Genomic DNA, 22,714 nt, shown 5'->3' with positions numbered 1-22,714 from the left:
CTTGCAACATGTCTTGTAACAACATAGATTTTATTTCTTAATTTTCTAAGAAAACTGATAGAACTAGCATTTTACTCAGTTTACTTTTACAGCCCTTGTTGGCAGGACAACATAGGAAGTTTCTGGCTTGGCAGTTCTAATTTTGACTAAATGTTGGTCCTTGCCAGGCTTTGGTATGTCTGTTGTTCTGCTAACAAGAAGATGTGGTAACCTCTTTCGACGTTTGTGCCTGAATGGCTGGTGGTCAAGCTTTCTTGTGTACATGACCTCAGCGTACATACAAGGTGCTTAATGATTCTGTCCTTTCAAAGAAGGCAAGAGCTGCTTCATCAGTGGTTCCATGTTAGCAGCTAGCAGTCATGTGGCAGGCAGGCTCAAATGTTGGCAAACAGATCAGTTTTGGTAGTTCCATCAAGCTCTCAAAGATGCCAGCAAATGGGTAGGAACTTGTCTTCCTCCAAACTTTTTTTTTTTTTCTTGGTATGGTGGTCCAACGTAACAGAGACCAAGTTGGAACTTGACTGCACAAGGTGCTTGTGAGTGTAATTGACTTGTGTATACCTGCAGTAGCAGTCTGCTAGGTACTAGTATGTGATCCTGTATGCTCTGTCTTCTGACTGAAATTATCAAGTCAATGATTTTGAAAAATCTTAGTGGAAAAGGCTTACTGAAAAGTGTTTTCAGTGTCATTCATATTTTCATTGACTGTTAGAGATGAAGCTCCTTAGCCATTTTCTATGCTGGTGCCATGAGGAATGCCTGTCAGGGTCTTAGTGCTGTAACTCTCTCCATGTAGCTCTTAGAGATGGGAATTGTGCATTTCATCTGCCCATCTTCTGTTTAGGTACCTACCAGTAAAGGCTCCATTTCCCTGAAATTGGTCAGCAAAGAGCTGGACTTATCAAAGATGCTCTGGAAGTCAATCATACGCTCTGTCCATTCTGAGCAGTGTACTGGCTGTTCAAATACTGCACCCCTGAAAAAGTAGCAAGGCCCAATGCAATGATGGCTAAAGCAGTGTTTCACTCATTATTGCCCTAGTCTAGCACTTTTGCTTTGCCTTATCCAAAACAACCCAATATTTGTCACTTTTAAGCAGTCATATTCACAGTAAAAGCTATTTACAATGGAGAACATGGTTACTTTATCTTTCAGTACCTCATTCTTTCAGATGCTGTAGTTAGTGTTCTACCACTTGGCATCTGTCCAGTTTTTTATATCTTTACTGACATAGGCTCTGGCCTGTAAAAAGATCTGAGCATCTAGGATTAGATAAAAGACAGTCATTACCTAGCTAAACAAAGTACAATTTGGAAGCTGACAAATAACCTGTCATTCAAAATATATTTTTGACTTTTAAGGAGCTTGATGTGAGAGTCTTTGACTGTATTTTGGAAAGCTATAAAAAACCCATGTGAGTTACTGTATTGGGTGTCTGTGGCAGAGTTTTTTTGGGGGACGGGTGCTACAGGGGTGGCTTCTCACGAAACTGCCAGAAGCTTCTGCCATGACTGACAGAGTCAATACCAGCTGGCTCCAGGACAGACGCACTGCTGGCCAAGGCCAAGCCCATCAGTGACAGTGGTAGCATCCCTGGGCTAACATAGGAAGTGGGAAAAAAACAATCAGGAGCAATTACAGTCAGAGAGGTGTGAGAATATGTGAAAGGAATAGCTCTGCAGACACCAAGGTCAGTGAAGAAGGTGGAGGTGCGCCAGGTGCTGGAGCAGATATTCCCCTGCAGCCCCTGAAGAAGACTATGGTAAGGCAGGCTGTTCCCCTGCAGCCCGCAGAGGTCCACAGTAGAGCAGAGATTCCACCTGCAGCCTGAGTAGGACCCCATGCCTGAGCAGTGGATGCCTGAAGGAGGCTGTGACCCTGTGGGAAGCCTGTGCAGGAGCAAGCTCCTGGCAGGACCTGTGACCCCATGGAGAGAGAAGCCCATACTGGAGCAGGTTTGCTGGGTGGACTTGTGACTCTGGGGGAGGGGAGGGGGAGACCATGCTGGAGCAGTCTGGTCCTGAAGGTCTGCAGCCTGTGAAGTGACCTATGCTGGGGCAATCTGTAAAGAACTGTAGCCCGTGGGAAGGACTCCCATTGGAGAAGTTCATGAAGGACTGTCTGTTGTAGGAGGGACCCCAGGCTGGAGCAGGGGAAGAGTGTGAGGAGTCCTCCGCCTAGGGAGGAAGGAGTGACAGAGGCAATGTGTGATGAGCTGACCACAACCCCCATTTCCTGTCTCCCTGTTCTAGTGGGGGGGAGGAATGAGAGAAATTGGGAGTGAAGTTATGCCTAGGAAAAAGGCAGGGGTGGGTGGAGCTGGTTTTAGAAATGAGAAATTAAACCCCATCTTACTCTGATAACGTTTTGCTCAGTAAAAGAAAATACAGTTAATAGTAGTGACGTGTAAACACATTTCTCCATAGGTACACCTAAAGCAGTGATGACCACCTAGTTTTTGGAAATGAGGGAATCAAGTCTAACAAGCTGGACATTTCCTAGTTTTAATTTTTAGATCATAAATCTTGAGCCACTTTCTTCAGTAGGCTAACATGCTTGGACTGTATTGTGTTCTGAGATAGAGGAGAAGTATTTACAATGTAAATACATCTCTGCAGACAAAAAATTCGACGTAATGTCAAATATAAGCAGAGATGTTACAATGCGGGATCATGAATAAGTAGTTTTGTTTATAAAAATTGAAAAGAGAAAATCTGGGAAGTTAATTATGGCATACAGAGAGTGGAAAATCATCTCTGGACATGGAGACATTTGAATCTGAGATGTATAAAGCCGTTCCATAGAAGGCATCCTGCAGCATGGTGGTACTGCATGGGAAAGGGTTTCCAGTTTTACAGGGGAAGAAGTGCCTTCTCCTCGATTAAAGTTTTAAATACAGTATTTTGTAGAAATGTTCAGTACTACTGTAATATTAATGGTTTGTATATTGGAGTTTGCCATAATGTAATGTTGCCCCACCAGTAATAACTTCTGCTGTGCCAGCCTTGCTGCTTACATTGCTACCTTGCCAATGGAACTCTGTCAGGCAGTAAGAAAGCTTTTGCTTTATTGAGATGGTACTTAGGTTTTGGGGTTTTTTGTAGTCGTCTTTGCCATAACAGGTGAAAAAGCATATTTTATAGTCTCAGAAGTTTGTGTGACATAGGAAAATAGCCTCATTTACACATTGGAGAGGAAAAGAGTAAGGGAATAATTTATTTAGGATTGTTTACTATTGGGATTAATATGGTGATCTGTGTGAGAACAGGGTGGTAGAGAAGGGGAGTTGGACAATCTGAATCTCCTTAGTCCTAGATGCCTTGCTTTCAAACAAGCATAGAGTTGTTTGGGTTGAAAGGGGTATGTTAAGGACAAGTATTCCAACACCCTGCCATGATTAGGAACGTCCTAAATTAGATGAGGCTGCTCAGACCCCTGTCCAGTCTGACCTTGAATGTTTCCAGGGATGGGTAGGGCATCTACAGTCTCGCTGGGCATCTTGCTCCAGTGTCTCTAGCCACCCTCATTGTAAAAAATGCCTGCCTTTAATCTAAATCTACCCTCTTTTAGTTTAAAACCATTACCCTGTGTCCTGTGATGGCTTTTAATTCCACTGCTTTGAATTGTATTTTTTCCTTTCTGCACTGACCGGTATAACCTATCACAAGAGGCCCTGCTAAAAAGCCTACTCCTCTTTGTTATAAGCCTCTCCTTTAAGCATCGAAAGGACATAATTAGGTCTCCCTGGAGCCTTTTTTCTCCAGGTTGAACAACCCCAACTCTCTCAGCCTGTCTTCATAGGAGAGGTATTCCAGTTCTCTTACCACCTTCCCAGGCCTGCTCTGGACCTGCTCCAACAGCTTAGTATCACCGTCCTCCAGTGGCATCTCACCAGAGCTGAGCAGAGGGGCAGAATCACCTCCATTGACCTGCTGGTCTCTGTTTTTGATGCAGCCCAGGATGTGGTTGGCTTTCTGGGCTGCCAGCATGCATTGCTGGCTCATGCCCAGCTTTTTGATCCATCAATACCTCCAAGGCCTCTTCCTCAGGGCTACTCTCAATCCTTTCATCCCCCAGCCTGTACTGGTACTGAGGGTTGCCCTGACCCATGTGCAGGACCTCATACTTGGCCTTGTTAAACCTCATGATGTTCACATGACCCCACTTCTTGAGCTTGTCCAGGACCCTCTGAATGGCATAAATCAATATTTCTCCAAATTGATAAATGTAACTCATCTCTATATCATCATCACCCATTAAATTGCAGCTCAGATATGCTATCTACTCTTCAAACTATATTGCTGGTGTGTTCACAATAGAACGTAGCTGCAATACTTGTAGAGTATGTGGAAGCTGTTTTAGGACTGGTACTTGAAAGTTTACTTGGGCTCTTACTTCAGAGACAACCAGTTCTCTGGAGTTGATCTGTCCTTTGTCTCCCTGCTAAAAGAAGTGGCTGTGGGAAGCTTTGTTTATCTGCTTCATGTATTTTACAGATTATTTCTTATCTTGCTTTTCAGACAAGATGTTCAGAGCTGGTATCTATGAAGTTTGTATCCAGCTGCTTATCACTTCCACCTTTAATGGGCTTATCGCATACTCTTTGTATGGGGCTTACATGATAGTGAAGAGAAAATTCAATTTCTCTCCTATATTTCTATGGATTCTTTGTCATTTGTATTCCTTATGTCTTCTTTTTTTTCCCCTAGTGCAATTGCTGAAGAAAATGGCCATCCTAACACACCTCAGAAGGGACTGTTAACTGAAGATGCCGCTGTAGCTTCTGGGGTACTTGAGGCAGCCTCAAAATCTGTTCTTTCACCCCAAGTAGTGCAGTTTTCAGAAGAGCAGAATACAGTGCCTACTCCAGTGAAAAAATCGAGCAAGACAAAACCACAAATAGATGTGAAAGCTGAGTTGGAGAAGAGACAAGGGGGAAAGCAACTGCTGAATTTGGTAGTAATAGGTAATGCTATTAAATTACATTTTTGATAAGCATAGAGATTAAAAATTGTGTTGGTTGAAGCAAAATGATACAGAAGCAAAACTCTTCTTTCCACATAAGGGAAGTCTCAGTGTTTTCCATCACAGCTGCTTGACTGCTGTTCTTTGGAGGGAGTACATTCAGTTGTACATGGCGAGGACACTGAGGTTGACTGAGCTACCTTTTGATAGTGTAGTATAGTGTACTTTGGTTTGGTTTCACTCTTGCAGTGTGTTCTTTTCAGTTTGAGGCTGTGTATGGCTGTATGCTCATTGCCTGTTTCAGTGAACTGGCTCAGTATCTCTGTCTTACAGGACTGTAAAATTCTATGGATTGCCTAGGCAGTATTAACATGTGTGATTTTCATGTTTTAGTATTTTTCTTGTACTGTATTTAAAATATATTTAAAATATGTGATTTAATAACACTGATATATTTATTTATCTCCATAGGACATGTTGATGCAGGTAAAAGTACCTTAATGGGTCATTTGCTCTACCTTTTGGGAAATGTGAACAAAAGAACTATGCACAAATATGAACAGGAATCTAAGAAGGCTGGCAAAGCTTCATTTGCCTATGCGTGGGTCTTGGATGAAACTGGTGAAGAAAGAGAAAGGTAGAAATATATTTTAATAGAGTTACCTTTTTTCCCCTGAAAAAAACAGCAGTTATTACAAAATACTGATGTGCTAATAATGCTTTAGTAGAAATACTCTAAATGTTTGTCTTTAAGCATTTGTCTATAAGAGTATGTGTTATTAAAAAAGAAAAAAAAATCCTTGTTTTTATAAGACAGTTTTGTGGTTGTTGTATGGAGAAGTTCTATGTTAAATTTTTCTAGGAAAACGTGGAAAAATTATTATAAACTAAGCACTGAAATGTCAGTTCATCACATGTGACTTACATTGTATTGAATATAAAATTAGAAATTAATTACATTAATAAATCATATTTGCATTCTTTATAAGCTGCCTTTTATTAACTTGAAATACAAAATTTAAAATGAAACTTTATCATGTTGAAGAAGTAAGTCATGGGGAAGCAGAGAAGCTAATTTAGTAATTGTCATGAACACTGTAAGTTATATCCCTTGGCCTGCGATTTTTTTAGTATCCGACAGTTGTACATTTGGTACCAGACTTCTTTTCAGAAGATAAATTGTAATTATTATGGGAAAACTTTTCTGAATTGGAAATTTTGATTGATTCTGTTTTCTCTTTAATTTTGTTGAGGGCTTTTTATCACTGGAAGCAGCGTATTTTAAGTCTCTGTGCTAAAGTGAGAAGCTTTGTCCCTTAAAGGTATTGTCTATAAAGGGTGATGCCAATGACTAATCCATGTCTAGGTCCAAATCTGTATGGTAGATGGTTGCATTTGATCAGATGAACCCTATCCTACACAGTACAGTTTTCGTTTTCTCACTGTGATTGTTGGGTCATGGTCATTATGTTTGTGGAGTTACTACAGTGAATTCTGGGAGTTTGTTTCTTCCCAACTATTGCTGCTGAAAGGCAGCTCTAGAGGACTGCTTTTCCAGCACGCAGGTTTATTTTTGTGCAGGCTAAATCAGACAAAAGCTATGAAGTGTATAATTTTATGACTGCATTTGTAATGGCTTTATATCTCTATGAAGCTTTCAAAGTGATTTTAATGATCCATTGCATGTATGCTTTGTTTAAGGGGAGTGACAATGGATGTGGGCATGACCAAATTTGAGACAAAGACTAAAGTAATTACGCTGATGGATGCTCCAGGCCACAAAGATTTCATTCCAAATATGATTACAGGAGCTGCACAGGTAGAGATGGTCTAAACCTCTTTTTCCTATAGCATTATTATTTATAACTTAATCTGGTTTTCTTCTTTTAAAATCTAAGGTGAAATGGAATTGTTGCTGGTGCTAAGATAGCTTTGAGGTTTCATGAGTTTTCTAAACTTCCAAGAATGTTTGTTTAAAGGCAGTTCTTCTTTACTGGGGGGGGGGGGGGGGGGGGAGGGCGTTATCTTTTTGAAGGAGACTTCTATGAGGGCATCAATTTAAATACTAAGCTGCAATTTGGTAAAATCTGAGTTCAGGTTTTAAAGCTCTTCAAATGTGGCATATGTCTACTCAGGAAGTTCTGTGAAAGTGATCTTGCCAGTAAAGATTTTTAAGTGGTCTTGAGCTTAAAGAAAGAAGATTTGGAGAGGTCAAACAAAAGGCATTCTTATATTTAACAAGATCTTTTATATGGAGTGATGAAACAGCAATTTATGCAGAATGCATGTGTGTTGTCAATAGGACATCTGCAGCAACTGCATGCCATTTGCTTTAGGAGCAGTAGGTAAACTCAAAAGCATTGCACACTACCCACTGAATTCAGTACGGCGCTTACCGTTCTCATATAGGTTAGTTAATTTATGGAACTAATAGATCAGAAAGGGCAAGAACACACATTTTATGTCATGTAACCATGAATTTTTTCTACTAAAAGAATGCTTTTTCAAATAGTAGAGTTGATTCTTCAAAGTAGAGATTGGTAATCAGAGGGTTTTTTGTTGCTTGTTTGTTGGGTTTTTTTCTTCTAAGCTAAGTTTGTATGTAGAGGCTTCTGCTTTGTGTGCAGGTCATTAGTCTGAAATAGTTTTATCTTCAGACCGCAGTAAGGATGGGGTACTATTAGTATGATTTTACAGATAAGAGAATTGTACTGTAGCAGGACTCATTTGCTCTGTATCCTGCTGTAGCTCTGAAGCAAAGCCTGGGTAAGAATTTAGACCTTTTGACCCAGAGATTAAGTTGCAGGATAGACAGTTGCAAAGTGTGGCGTAGAACTTGTATAGCCATCTGTATTGGGTAGTGTATGTTGTAGGAAGTTCAAGAGTGTTAAAATCAGAAGTGGATCTTTAGTTTGAGAACAGTGGAAAATGTTGACTCAGCCATGCCGTTTGCTTCACAACTTCATATTTCAATCGTTTGTCTCCTTTGAGAAAAGTAATTCGGGCGCAGGCATTAAGAGAAGAATTGCAGATCCACCAGCACTTTTATCAGTTCAGCAAAAGATGGGGCTGGCCAAAAAAAACATGGTATACCTGTGTTCCTTTGGCCCTCAGTATGGTGAGGGGTTGGTCTGTTCTGAAGCCTGTTGAGGGAATCACTGAAACTTGGCAAGTTTCTGTTGCCTGTTACAGTAGGCTCAGCACTGCAAGCAATGGGTGGAAGAAAGCGAACATGGAAATGGCCCAGATGCTTTTTTATCACAGAGAATTCTGTTAGGAGGTGAATCCCCAACTGCTGTTGTGCAAAATGCAAATTAGCTTTATCAGGGTCAGAATCTGGCCTTTGATACATATGGTTAATTCACGTAAGTCCCGAGGTATGTTTTTTATAATTTATAATATACAGGATGTCCTTTTTTGAGGGAGAAGTTCACCACAATGCACTTCTGAGGCAAAGAGATGTGGGGAAATTCACCCCTCATCCTTTTCCCGTACTCACACTTGCTCAGTCTCTATATGAGCTCTGGGGATTTTGTGCCTAGGACAAGGCAAGGGGAATTCAGAGCCAGGACATTGTGCTTTCTCTTCCTACTCCTGGCATCCTGAGGCATAAGCATGTAAGGAAGGGGAGAAAGCACCACTTCTTCCTCATTCTCTTTTCTTTATGCTTGCCTCATCAGTCCTGTGAAATTGTCTAACACATGCCTCTTGACAGTGGTGCCTTTTTTATTCACCTCTGTTGCTTAGTACATAATGATGGTCTAACTGGCTGTTACTTGCCACAGCGGAAGAAGGAGATGAAATATAAGCAGCAACAAATAAGGAAAACAGCAAAATCTGTGGGGTTTTTCCCTGTGCTTAGAGGCTGAGTTTTGTGCAGTGCTATAGACAGTGTGATACCTATTTGCTCTTTATGGTGTGGCAGAGTTTGCCTAAATGGTAGAATAGGCTACTTAGTCTTCTCTACCTTGTGATTTTTGGCATGCTCCAATGTGAGTGGACTGTAAAACATCCACATCCAACATGCAGTCAACCAGTTGTCAGAGTTGTGTAGCGAGGTGATTTATCTGTAGTTTTTGCAGCTTCTTACTATGCAAGTGTCCAGACTGAGGCAGGGAGAACTGTGCTCATACCCGCTCTTAGCTTCTGGAGCGTGGGCCGCTTCTGTTTAGTTGGTGACTGTGCAGTGCATCCATAGTGAGTAGTTTGAAGAAGACAGGTTCTCAAAAACCAGAATTGGTTTGTGTTTAACAGAAAATGGTGGTTTATCACATGGGTGACATAATGCCATAATACCTCACCAAAGCAGTCGTGACACAGATAGAACTGAGGAGTTTCAATTACATTGGACATTTGAAACACATCAGGATTCCTCCAGAAGTAAAGTGTGAAATGTTTTTAATTGACATGTTTACCCAGATTATTTCCACCTCTTAACCACTTTTGTGGGTTTTGGTTGGTTTGGTTGGTTGTTTTGTCTAGGCTGATGTGGCTATTTTGGTTGTGGATGCTAGCAGAGGAGAGTTTGAAGCAGGATTTGAGACGGGTGGACAAACTCGAGAACATGGATTGTTAGTGCGCTCTCTCGGAGTGACACAGTTAGCTGTTGCAGTCAATAAAATGGACCAGGTACGTGCTTAATTTTTTCATTTAACTGAAAGGCTTCCATCTAGGATTGTGGACCCTAAGTTTAATGATCAATATTGTAAAACTAATAATAAATGTTTCCTATTTCTCAGCTCTCCCATGTGTTTAGACTTTACTCTTTATTTGTGAGTGTATTTTGAAAGCACACAGAAGGATAATTTTTGGTGCTAAAATTTGCAAGGGTGCCTACTTGGGAAAATGTCATGTAAGCAGTTAAGCCAGTGGCATATGCAAAGGTATCTTGGTGGTCATTCAGGTTCAAGACCCCAAGAGCTTCATTTAAGCTCATTCATGTAAGGTGTGTTAAATATGACTTGTAATTTAGATTATTACTGTGTTGTGTGTATGCTTGCTGAGTTTGAATTTTATGTAAGCTTTTTTAAAAGGTACTGTTCAAGTACAAATCAAAATAAAAGGGGCTTGCAAATTAAGTGGTGTGTTGTTATTGTTAATTGTGTATGCTCTTATGTATTCAACTATGAATCCAGGTGGAAATCTCATATTTACAAATGAATTGGGTGCTATGTGTAAAGAACACCTACTGGTACTACACAGTTGGTGACATACAGTTGTGTGTTTGAGCCATGGTTCAAAATCTGGTTTATTATTGTAACCTGTTTTCTATTTTAGGTCAATTGGCAACAGGAAAGATTTCAGGAAATTACAAGTAAGCTCGGCCAATTTCTTAAGCAAGCTGGCTTTAAGGTAATGTAAATTTCTGAGGACTTTGTTGCTTTGTTCAGGCATTTGGGTGGGATGATCTTTTCTTGTTATTTTGAGTCACTTTCCTGCTTGCTACTATGTACACATAGTATAGCAAATAACTTTTCTAACGGATAGGGTGTACCTTGAGCCCTAGATAAGGCTAGTCAGTTCTTCACTGCTTTTCCTGTCATCATCTTGGTTTGGGTCTGTTGAATCTTTGGGACGCTTGCCTGATTTGTAGTTTCTTTGAATTGTTGTCTCTAAAGCATAACAGACCAAGAATCAGCTATCTTGATGTTCAGAATTACATGCAGTAGATAGTTTTATACCAGAGCAGGTGTCAATAAACTCGTAAGAACATTCCCCATTTGTCATTCTTCGCTGTTCTCACATTTCTTCAGTTCCAGCTACCGTCTCTCTTTGGACTGGCTGTGGCCTTCTTGAATTCCATATGCATAAGCCATCAATTCAAATGATGCTTTGCCAGTCAGGGAATTGGAGTTTCCTGAACTCAGTTTCTAGCTGTTAAATTTTCTATCAATCATGGTTATGTAGTTCCAGTTCTTCATTGTAGTGCTGTGATCAGGCAAGAGGTCTGAGGGAAATAGCCCACTTCCCAGAAGGGAAATGGACCCACTGAGTAATCTGGCTTCTCCAGGGGAAATACAAATGTGTGAGCTGGTCTCTTACAGCTTAGACATGTAATATTGGAAAAAAATGCACCTCTTGCTTCTGCTAGAAGATACCATTGTTAATTCATGCTTAACTTCTTTTTTCTTAATTAGGAATCAGATGTGGCTTATATCCCAACGAGTGGCCTTGGGGGTGAAAATCTGGTCACAAGGGGTCAGTCAAATGAGCTCACACAGTGGTATAAAGGAAAGTGTTTGTTAGAGCAGATTGGTGAGTGTGGTTTTCCTCATTTAAAAAATAACATACTTACTCTTGCATATGTCAGAACTTTCATTTTGGGGAAAATGTGTGACAGAGTCCTTGGAATGAAATATAATTGAGTTATCCCTAAGTGAGAAGTTGTTGAGTTAATTACTGAATACAGAAATTCTAAAAGGTTTTTATCAATTTATTTGCAGATTCTTTCAAGCCACCACAGAGATCAGTGGATAAACCATTTAGGTTGTGTGTTGCTGATGTTTTTAAAGGTTGGTAGGTTTTTAATCCTTTAATCATAATTTCACTGATATTTAACACAAGTTTTGAAAAAATTGTATAAAAATAAGACTTAAAGCAGGAGCTTTATGTGTATTGGTGGTCTTGAACAGGAGTAGTAAGTTTTCAAGCACTGTTCTTTGTCAAATTTTAGATAGTACTGCTGAAGGAGAAACACACTGGAAGAGAAACTGGGGAAGAAAGTCAGCATGACCAGCTAATTATCTGTGGGACGGAATTTGGGAATTTCTCTTCCCCAATCTGATTCTTATTGCCTAAATAAGTGTTCCTCAAACTAGTTATGAGTGTGACTGAGTTCTTTTACCTTCCACTCCTATATTTTTAAAAAGTCTGGTGTTTCTTCTATGTTCATTGTTCTAACTGTAAATAGTGGCAAATTCCTTCATTTTCTTACAAAAATTTGTGGGAGTGAAGTGGAAGAAAAGGGTGATGAAACTGTTGTAGCTAGCCAAGAATTTAATGAAAGGCAGCTAGCTGTTCTCTAGCACTAATTAAGATACGGGCAACAAGTAACAATAACCAGTTCTTCTCATTGCCTGGAGAAGATAGATTGCCTTGAGCCATTAAGGTTTTCATAGAAACTTGATAGGGGTTTTTTGGTTAAATGCATTTATATTTACAGATAATTCAGAAGAAAAAAGGTTTGGAACACATCCCATTTGAAACCTTCCACGGGGCCCTTGAGAAATGTTGCAAACTAAGTAACACCATGATTTGAAATACTATAAATATTTGTAATATTATTTTGGAAACTCATATTTAAAAAACCCTTTTACTTTATATACAGGACGTTATAGGGGAATTGCAAATAAACCACAGCAAAATACTGATGGTAATTGGAAAAATCAGTTTTGTACAGTTTTGATGTGGGTCTTTGAGAGAACCCTAGATGCTGTGCATGCCCTTGGTTTGCTGGCTTAACATACTGAAGCCATAACGTTAAATATTGAAACCTTGTATGAGACTTTACCATACTGTGTCACCACTAGTTTAATTATTTAGGCTGTCACTGTATTTTAATTTTTTTTTTTCATTTTGTGAGCTGTGGGAAAGTGTATTAGGATTCTTGATGGAGATCTTTCAAAATATTATCACAATTTTTTTGTTGCAATAGTCATTTTTGTGTTGAGCTAGGTTTCACAAAATGAGCAATTTTGTCTTTGGGATACTTGTTAAAATATGCAGAAAAATAATGGCTTTGGAATGGACTTGATGTGGGGTTTATCAGTAAGTGTGGCCTTTTAGGTGTTTTTAGACTGTTTTTTGCTTACCTTTTGATCTCAATACTTTAATTGACTTGGATGCCACTAGAGGAAGTAGCTGCGGGTATGAGTATATGAAGCAACAGTTCTCAGCTCTATTCCTGTGCGTGCTCAGGAGGAGCTGTCCATAGAAGAGTATGAAAAGTGAGAGTGCTGAGCATAGTCTTATGTAGCGTGGAAAACCCCTTTCTTTATTAAGGTTACCCACATGTTTGATTCATCTGCCTCAGCCTGTTGTCCTCCACAGCCCTCATAATATTCTATGTAGGCAAACATACCTCCTGATCCACGAGGTCCCTGTGAGTTCCTTCACTGCTGCATCAGTCCCCACTTGCCATCCAATGTTGTGTAGGGTGTGATGTGACTTTAGGGAAACCTTGACCAGCAGCCAAATCCCGAGGACAAAGAACATGACCTGGCAGAATCAGAGTACCACAATACACAGAAATTGGGTCTCTTTTCTTTTCTTTTTTAAATGCCCTGATTCTGTCTCCCACTGTGTATCTTGTGCTTGCGTTGATTTCACGAGGAGCTGGCGGAACTCGGTCCTTTGCAGGAAGCAGTTAGTGTGGGAGAGGGCAGCGCTTCAAATGCCACACTGATTTACCAAGCCAGAGCTGGTAGCAACATTGAAAAGAGAAATGATTCTTGCTTGTGTTTGGGGGCAGCTGGGAACCTGGGACCAGTCCACATTTCTGATTGCCTGCAAGTGCTTGCAGAGCCAGCTTCAGGTTCTCTTGTGTACTGTATTGAGGTGGTACTTGTACCATGACCTGGGGATTCTTTTTCTAGCAGGTACCTGCTGCTCCAGTTTTCTGATCTTTCGACACTGTATGTCATCTCTTAATTGACTACATTCATTTCATTTGTTGGAATGAATAAAGGACCATCGTGGGCGATGGTCTCTTCAGCCAGGTGACAGAAGATAGAACAAGGGGAAATGGCATGAAGCTGTGCCAGGGCAGGTTTAGATTGGATATTAGAAAAAAATTTTTTACTGAAAGAGTTGTCAGGGCATGGAACAGGCTGCCCAGGTAGGTGGTTGAGTCACCTTCCCTGGATGTGTTCAAAAAAAGGGTCGATGAGGTACTTAGGGATATGGTTTAGCTTAGGATAGGAATGGTTGGACTCGATGATCTTCAAAGGTCTCTTCCAGCCTTGTGATTCTGTGAAAACTGGGGTGATGTTTTCCCAGCTACATAGATCATAGAATCATAGAATGGTTAGGGTTGGAAGGGATCATTAAATTCCAACCCCCACCCCCTGTCATGGGCAGAGACACCTCTCATTACATTGGCCTGCTCAAAGCCCCATCCAATCTGTCCTTGAACACCCTCCAGGGAGGAGACATCCACCATCTCCCTGGAAGCATTCATCAATAACGATGATAAACGCAACAGAGCAAATTGGTAGTATGTGACCCGAAGAGTTGAGGTCAACTTGCTCTTTTGAATTCAGCTTTAAGTTAATCTTTTAATCTAACGTGACATACAGAAATACAAAGGTGTCTGCTTCTCACTGAACTCTAATGTTCAGCAAAAGGTGTATTTGTTGTTTGTATGGATACTGAAGAGGCTGTTGTCAGACGACTTCAGAGGACTTTTTTTAAAACACAGCTGCAAACATAATATTTCTTTAGGTGTGAATGCATAAATGTGCTCATGTACCACAGCTATGGAAATAAATTACATATTCAAGAGCATTAAGACATTGAAGAAGAAAAACTTTGCGGAACTTTTATTTGGAAATACTTAGGTCATCCACAGTTATAATAGTTGTTCATATTCAATAGGACTGAATCAATCTAGGACTTTCGAGGAGTAAAAGTAATATGCAGAGCGTGTAGGATTCTCACCCGGTTAAACAGTAAATGGCATAGGAATGTGTGCCTGTATGCATGAGAATTTGTATGACAGCTTCGGTGTGGTTTTTATATTTGTAATTCTATTGAGAAAGTGCTGAATTAAACAAAAATTGCTAGAAATTAGAGGGCTTAATCTAATATTGAAAAACTGAAAAATATTTCTTCACGTACCTGCATCTGTGTAAAGAAGGATATTTCTCCCTTAGTTCCGAAAAACATAACATCTACAGGTTTTGAATTTAGCGTTTCATTTTCATTATGATGCACAGCTGGCAAACTTGCAAGTAGTGAGCACTCTACCAGGAGGGAAAAAATTCTTTGTTGTATTATAAACTTAACTCTGCATTGCTGCAGGGCTAATTTTTGATGGGAAATTTATCTTATCATCGAGTTTTTAAAAATTATTACTGTGTTCATTACAGACCAAGGATCAGGATTTTGTGTGACTGGTAAAATAGAAGCAGGCTATATTCAGATTGGAGAACGACTTCTGGCAATGCCTCCCAATGAAACTTGCACTGCAAAAGGTACAGTCTTCAGAAGCGTGTTTACTTTCAGGTCAATGCTTGGCTAGAAGCAGTTACTGAAATGGTAACAGACTGTCAAACTGATACTAACTGTCAAACATAAAATATGAAAGCATAAAACGAATTTCTTTAGATGTGACTGTGACTGTATAAATATGTCTATGAAGGGTATGTGATGTCTTGTAATTTTTTTTAACCTTTTTTTACTATACCAGATATTCCAAATGTTAAAGCCTCATGACTTTTGACATTGTTTTATGAAGCATCTGTGAAAGCATCTGAATTCCAACAATGTCAATAAAATTATGCACTACAGGAATCGTTAATATGCAGCTGTGCTGTGGAGTGTTAGTGCTGTTGGGAAGTGTGAGGATGCCGAACAATCTTTAGAAATTAATCTTACGAATTAGATGTGAAAAAGCTTGAGAGTGAAGACTCTGCGGTTTGGTGTTCATGAGATTTGTCACCGATCCTTTCATTATATACAAACTTCCAGGATATATTTGTCCTGAGCAACTACAAAAGATAAGAAAATTGGCTTTAAATTTCAATATATTTGACATCCAAAAAGAGAAATGGCTGAGTCAAGACATTAAATGTTTTTCTGTTTCCTGATGAATTTCACTGTACTGCAGAGTTGGTTTTGTTTCATGTGGAAGTGGAAAGATACAATCATGATTTTCCAGCACTGGCCAACGAACAAAAAATTAAGCCCTTAAGCTCTTCACTGTGTCTGTTGATACAGTTACATGCAGGCACAGGAGTGTTACAATAATGTTGGTGAATATGGGTATTGGATCACTCTAGTCACTTTGCTGTTTTGGGAGTTGAGGAAGTAACATGGAAAAACATGTATTTCGCCTGAGTGATCCTCGATGGTACAATTCTGTGATGTTAATTTATTTTTTTTCTTTCATACAGCCTATCAAATGGCTGAAATGCAGGTGAAGGTTGGGGGTATTAGTTCATTAAGCATATATTATTTATATTTAATGAAGAGATAGTTCATCATCCAATATTTACTGAAGGCAATGTGCACATTAGGATTCTAGTTTTTCGTTTCAGGAGGCAGAGTTTCATTTGTTCTGTGAGAGTGACATGCATATATGAAATGTTTATCAACACTCTTTTTAAACAAAAGTACTTAACATGCTTCCAGGATGCTTTCTGGCATGTTTTTTGACAAGTGGTTTTGGGAACAGACTTGCAAATTGATAAATACGATCTGTAGCAAAACAGAACTGGATCCTATAACCGTGTGCTGTATTCATGAAAAGCGGAGGGGTTTTTTTCTTTCCTTCTTGGCGTCTCCCAGAAAGTTAAGTCAGGAGTGGTTAGTTTTATCCTCACCTGTCAGCCAGGTTACCTTTGAAAGTGATTCAAGTACATCACAACCAGTATAAAATGTATTTTTAAAGATGCTTTCTAATCATCGCGTGAACGGTGCCTTGAACGGAAGGCATCGGTTACGCTTTTTTATGAAAGAGTCAGCAGACCCGCTTAAGGTAAATGAAAGTTGACATAGTACCATTAAAGTATATGAAAGATGCGGTCTAGGGTGTGCGTGTGCCTCAAAGGATGGGTGGGGCAGATATGGAGATATTAGTACTACAGCGTTTTCAGGACTGCGTCATCTGCGCTGTGTGACAAGTGCCAGGGTCCCCTCTTCTGGCTTAAATAAAGCCATGGTATTGTGCAGGGTGGGGTGAGAAAATAGCGAGTCCTCACCAACGGGGGGGCGGGGGAAAGCTTCCTCAGGCATCTCAGTTAAAAAGCTTTTACTCTCAACCCATTCATACTGAAAATTGATGAGTAATGGTTGATGAAGCACAAATGGCCCAAACAGAGCTGTTTGTTTGTAGCTCGGAACCTAGGTACTTCACTGTGAGGTTCTGTTCTTACTCATTTCCAGGAATCACACTGCATGATGAACCAGTTGATTGGGCTGCAGCAGGAGATCATGTTAGTCTCACTTTGACCGGCATGGATATCATCAAAATCAAGTGAGCCAAACTGGGTTTCAGTATAAGTAACGGTTTGTTTTTAATGAAAAGCTTTATAACTATTACACTTAACAATCAGCGGTTTACTTGAAGAATGATGTGGCTACCAGGATATTTAAAACCGAAGTGATGCATATCACCTGGCTCGCATGTACAAACGTTGGAAACATCTGCTACATGTACAACGGCAGCCTCAGACGAATACTGTTAGTTTTCATACCAGTGCTGACACTGGTAACCTTCAGGGCGTTTTCCCTTAAGACTAGTCCTTGGACATTTTAAATGCTGAATTAAGTAAATCCTTACTGTTGAAATAAAACAAAAGATTTTTGGAAGAGGTTAACGAATCATAAATCATTATAACAAAACACATCCCAACAACTGCCATTGTGTAAGTAAAGTAAATCTGGACAAGTGGAACTGATAGAAACTTTACTTAACACAATTAGCTGCTTCTAACCTTTGGGTAAATGTTTTGCTGACCCTTTTTTTTTCGTTCTGATACATTCAGTGGGACACAGTTATCTCTGTCTGTTGCAGCCTATAGTTTTTGTGCTGTTAGCCTCAAGCTTTGAGGCAAGTGTCAGTTCAGGCTAGAAAACTGGATCCGTAATTTGTTCAGCCTTTTTATGTTCCAGTTGGACCTCAGACAGCAAACTTTCAAGCTACTGTTTGGAAAACTCGTTGCATTGATAATTTTACAACTTTATGCTCTGCTTTTAAGGGAAAAGTACAAGTTTTTCTGTATTGCCATTTGATAATGGGTGTGATGCTCTGTGGTAAATGGGGGGTGGAAAATTTTGTTCTACTCTGTTGAATGAATGCTTGAGGATCCCTTGATATTGTTCACCTTTTGGAGATAACGTTAAATTTTCAAGAAAAGGTACAAACCTTGAAGTCCTCTTGATAGTGATGAAGTTTGATTAAATCTGATATATATGTTATGCTATGTATTTTATGCTGTGCATTCTCTTCAGTCATGTTTTTCTGGGTGGGATTAATTTTCCTTTCATTTTAGGTGGCTAAAACTAGCCACTGAAAACGCTGTCTCTAGTCTACCGTATTGGCTTGTAACGAGCAGCAGCTTTCTTGTGACTCCAAGCAGAGTTTTTTTTCAATGAGTGTTGCTGAGAGCTTAAGTGTTTGAGAATCCTGATCAGTGTGTTCTTTTATCCACCAAAAAAAAGAGTTACAGGCAACAGCACCACAGTTTTGGGCACCCCACGGTATTTTGTTATTGATCTGGAACAATTAATCTCTGAATGAAAGTCTTAATTCTTCAAAGTACCTACGCACAGGAAACAGTGACATTTTTAGAAACTGATTAGCAATGGACGAAGTTGTTCACTGAACTAGACAGACCTCTTCATGCATACCCACAAAGTACTGTAGACATTGTCTAGGAATTGATTTCATTACAGGCTTTACTACAGTGTTCCTGAATTATTTTCCCTCCCCAGGTTATACTAAAGTGGTGTTGTCTTTGCTTGCTTCTCTTCAACGTTTATCTTTTTCCAGCACAGTGATTAACTTTTATATGTCAAGATATGCATCAGTTTCTCTTGTTCTCCTCTCTTTTAGTGTTGGCTGTGTGTTTTGTGATCCCAAGGAACCCATTAAAGTTTGCACTCGTTTCAGAGCTCGTGTTCTCATCTTCAATATTGAGGTTCCAATCACTAAAGGATTTCCTGTAAGTCTCTGTGAAAGTTCCTGTGTTCTTTACAGATTGCTCAGGACGTTTCCCTTCACTGTTTGACCCCTCGCCTCACCCCAGTGAGAGACATTTAGCATTTAGAAGTGGTTCTATCCCTCCAGAGGAAATTCTTCTGTAATTTGAAGGGGATGAGGGGCTCTTGTGGCTGCTTATGCAGTAAGTATAAGTAAGATAGTAAATCCTGGCATATTGTTACTGACTTTTAATACATAGCTGAGACATTTCAGAGAACTTGAGCTCCATCAGAGTCAGACTTGACTGTCCTTGAGAAAGCTCACACCTTGTAGGAATATAATGATGTGCTTAGTTGTAAGATACCTTTTAAAATATGTAAAATATAAGTTCATGCTGCAGAGCTGCACTGTGGTGGCACAAACAAAACACTTAAGAATGAAGAAATGTATTAATGATAAATTAATACGTGACCTTTATGTCACATCTGTAGAGATAACAAAGTAGGAACAGTTACTGAATATAAGGGATTCCTGTGAAAGAAGTTTTAAAAGCATTTGTTTAGAAAAAATCAGTCTAAAAGAAGCATTAATGACTAGACTTTCTGATTGTTGTAGAATGTTTCATAACTGAAAAAATATTTTTAGGTGCTTTTACACTATCAAACTGTAAGTGAACCTGCTACCATTAGAAGACTGTTGAGTGTCCTGCACAAAAGCACTGGTGAAGTGACAAAGAAAAAACCTAAGTAAGTGTTTTGAATAGTTAAAAATCACTCTGGAAATGATCTGACTTTTGATTAATATATGGTATATCAAGCAGGGTCTAGTAAGAAGCAATAGTGTGTTTATAAGAACATGCTTTCATTGTTTTAGTTGGCTTCGTGTTTAGATTTCAGAGCACTTTACAGAGTGTAAAACCTACTGCCCACTTGATGAATGCTGAGCAACTGAGGAATAAAATGATTTGCCTAACATCACTTGCAGAATTGGGAGTGAATCCTAGGTCTCCAGCCCTGCACTTAAAGGACTTTTTTTCCTTTTTCTCCCATTGTCTGTTTTCTTTCCCCACCCTGTAATAGCATGGGAAGCTTTGTGTAACTCTGGAGATAGGTTGCTGTCTAAAATAAACTCTTACTATCCAGCAGTTGAAGAAGATGAGACTTGAAGAGTCTTCCCATACAAGTTAAACTATGGAAACTTACCTTTTAAAGCTGTATTTGGGTAGAAATGTTGTTTGATATGTACAACTTGACCAGAATAATCCTTTTCTAGAAACTGCACGACTGAAACTGATGCTGAAAGGTAAAGGGAGGAAAAGTAACAACTTCTACAGAGCAAGCAGTGAATTGGCTCTTTAGTCATTGGTTTTGAAACAAGAGTTAATTTTGCTAGATGTGAAAAAATGGGTATTAATGAGATAATTAACTTCAGAACAATTTGCCGAATGTTCTGGTGGATACTCTTCTCTAATTTCTGAAGAAAAATTTTTAAAAGGTATGCTCCCGGGCAAGTAAGTTTTCAGCCTGGTGGTTTGGGGTTATGTTGAAATCAAGGTTTGATCATTATACTTTTGGCTTTTTTATTTGATGTTTTTTCCATTTATTCACTGCCCTTTCTTTAATTTGTAAAAGAATATTTTTATAATAGAGATATCTGCTTATTTACCTGCAGGCTCTTGACTAAAGGACAAAATGCTCTAATAGAACTACAGACTCAAAGACCTGTTGCTCTAGAATTGTATAAAGACTTTAAAGAGCTTGGGAGATTTATGTTACGCTACAGCGGTTCCACTATTGCTGCAGGAGTTGTCACAGAGGTATGGCATTTGTGTAACAGACTCTCTGTACCATAAGGGTACGGTGTTAACTTCCACTTAGCATTTAGTTTTTATGTTTGAGAACTGTTTTACACCCTGTGGCCTAAAAAAGTGAATTTATCTGCTGAAAGGGAGACAGTGCTTCAGCAAGACAGAAGGAAAACTTGCCAGGGTTCTGTTCAATTTATTAGGAGCAAAAATTACATACAATATGTGAATGATATGAGTTTCAAAGTTTTAACATACATCAGCCTTTCTGAAATCTAATTGCCTGCATAAATAGACTGTATGTAGTCTGTGAATAAGAAGTGTCTGTCATTTTTACTGTGGCTAGGTTGGGTTCCAAATCTTGTTCTGATAGCATTAGAGATAGTTGTACGTTAGATGTCTATAGATGATGTCTATAGATACTTTCTGATCCTCTGTGAGAGGAAGCAAAGTCTGTGGGGCGAAATATAAATGTTTTGCCTCCTCTTAAGAGCCGAACACATGAATGCCCATCTGTCTGTCACCTGAAAAAAATCTTTACTATGATTTTGGGTTAGAATTTAATTTCTGCTTCTAGGCCCGAGGAGAGGAATTTAGTCACGTTAACCAAGTTCTGGTACTGAGAGTTAAAGCTGAGTCATTTCGTGTCAAAATTTGGAACTGGAGGGTGAGAATTTCTGGCTTCTCCTCCTGTGTGCGTAGGAGTGATGTGCTAGGCCTGTCAGCGGCTCTGGGCCTGGTGGAGCTTTAAGGCTCTTAACAGTTTCTCTGCCCTTAAATAGGTTACAGAATTAGGGCTTTAACTTGAAGTGAACGGGCTCCTGTTTAGATCTGTGATGTCTAGTGTTTGTAGAACTGGGGACTAAAACCCCTTTGGTTGGTGGGAATTGCTGTTTTAGTACTTGTGATCGTGTTCCAGAGAATTTCAGAGCAAAAGGAATTATTTTTTTTTCCACAGCTAACTATATCATGTTGAAAAAAGCTGTGATCGTTTTCCATTTAGTACTTCATTTTTCACCATAGGGTTTTTTCAATTTGCATATATTTTTAGATTAAAGAATGACAGTGGTGCCAGAACTTCCGCCGTCCAACCAAAATGCAATATCCAAACTTCTGTTTAAGAGTCCAGTTGCTTCAGTTGAAGGAACCAAGTGCAATTAACTGGAGAGAAGATGATGATGACAAAAGTTAAATCATGTGAGACGTCTGGGAAGCCCTTCATCGGTCTCTCCCACTGCAGAACAAGATGCCAACTCATGAGGAACTTCTAATGTTGCACTTCTCGATCTCAAGAATCTCCTGTGTTTCTCCATGTGGAATTTAGCCCTTAGAGAGCTTGATGGAAAGAGCATAGAAAGTTCAATTAGAGAAGAAGATGATGAATCATCTGAAACAAACTCCTTACTTCCAGATAAAAGTTGTTTACATATTTTCTTTGATTTGCTTTTTTTTTTGCTGCACATTAATTCAGTAAAGTAACTTTATTGGTCTAATATATTTTTAGGTTTCAGTTGAATGCATATTCTGAGGAGGGGAGGAAGAAAAAGAAGTATTTACTTTTGGTTTCAAGAGAATGGCATGTGGTATTATTCCAGGATTGTTTTGCCTGTCCCGAAATTTATTTAAAAACAGTTTTCTTTTGCTGTGTAGCGGAAGCTGTGCCAACATTGGCTAATTTTATTTTTTAAATTGTAAGAATAATAAAATAACTTGGTCTGAGCATAATTCTTGTCTCCGTGCTCCTTTGTTGTTTAAACGCTTCTAAATTGTGTTAAAGCATTCTTTACTTTCCAGACCTCAGAAGTTTCAGAGTAAACTTATGAGTTAAAATGTGAAACTGGCATGAGACTTGTCTTTCTGTGGAAATAATTTCAGTTTTTCTCACGTCTTCCTCAGTGCAGCTACTGCGCGAACACGTCTCTCATCCAGGCTCGGTGCTCTTTTGAACTGAAGCTGGCAGTTTAGTCTTGGGATGTATGTGAAAGACTGCTGTGCTTACTCAGGTCTCAGACTCCTTCCTGCCCTTCACTGAGAGGGCGGGCGAGATGTCCCAAGCTGAAAATGGGGTCTTTCTGCCACCT

General features: G+C 39.4%; 1 protein-coding gene across 1 annotated transcript in view; it reads left to right on the top strand.

Annotated features, from left to right (window-relative positions):
* HBS1L (HBS1 like translational GTPase) overlaps window positions 1–22,358 on the top strand; it is a 59,970-nt gene extending 37,612 nt beyond the window's left edge. The window contains exons 6-18 of the mRNA XM_084262604.1: window positions 4,710–4,966; window positions 5,437–5,602; window positions 6,667–6,784; window positions 9,448–9,594; window positions 10,243–10,317; window positions 11,103–11,220; window positions 11,409–11,477; window positions 15,054–15,158; window positions 17,071–17,161; window positions 18,743–18,851; window positions 19,475–19,575; window positions 20,501–20,645; window positions 21,685–22,358. Coding sequence (XP_084118730.1) covers window positions 4,710–4,966; window positions 5,437–5,602; window positions 6,667–6,784; window positions 9,448–9,594; window positions 10,243–10,317; window positions 11,103–11,220; window positions 11,409–11,477; window positions 15,054–15,158; window positions 17,071–17,161; window positions 18,743–18,851; window positions 19,475–19,575; window positions 20,501–20,645; window positions 21,685–21,696 — 1,513 coding nt within the window. The 3' untranslated portion in view covers window positions 21,697–22,358. The remainder of the gene's footprint in view (window positions 1–4,709; window positions 4,967–5,436; window positions 5,603–6,666; window positions 6,785–9,447; window positions 9,595–10,242; window positions 10,318–11,102; window positions 11,221–11,408; window positions 11,478–15,053; window positions 15,159–17,070; window positions 17,162–18,742; window positions 18,852–19,474; window positions 19,576–20,500; window positions 20,646–21,684) is intronic.
* Window positions 22,359–22,714: the final 356 nt, after the last annotated feature.

This window comes from Gallinula chloropus (assembly GCF_964237585.1).
Source record: "Gallinula chloropus genome assembly, chromosome: 3".
NCBI lineage: Eukaryota > Metazoa > Chordata > Aves > Gruiformes > Rallidae > Gallinula > Gallinula chloropus.
Note: the sequence above shows the minus strand (reverse complement) of the source record. Positions and strands in the feature narration are given on the sequence as shown.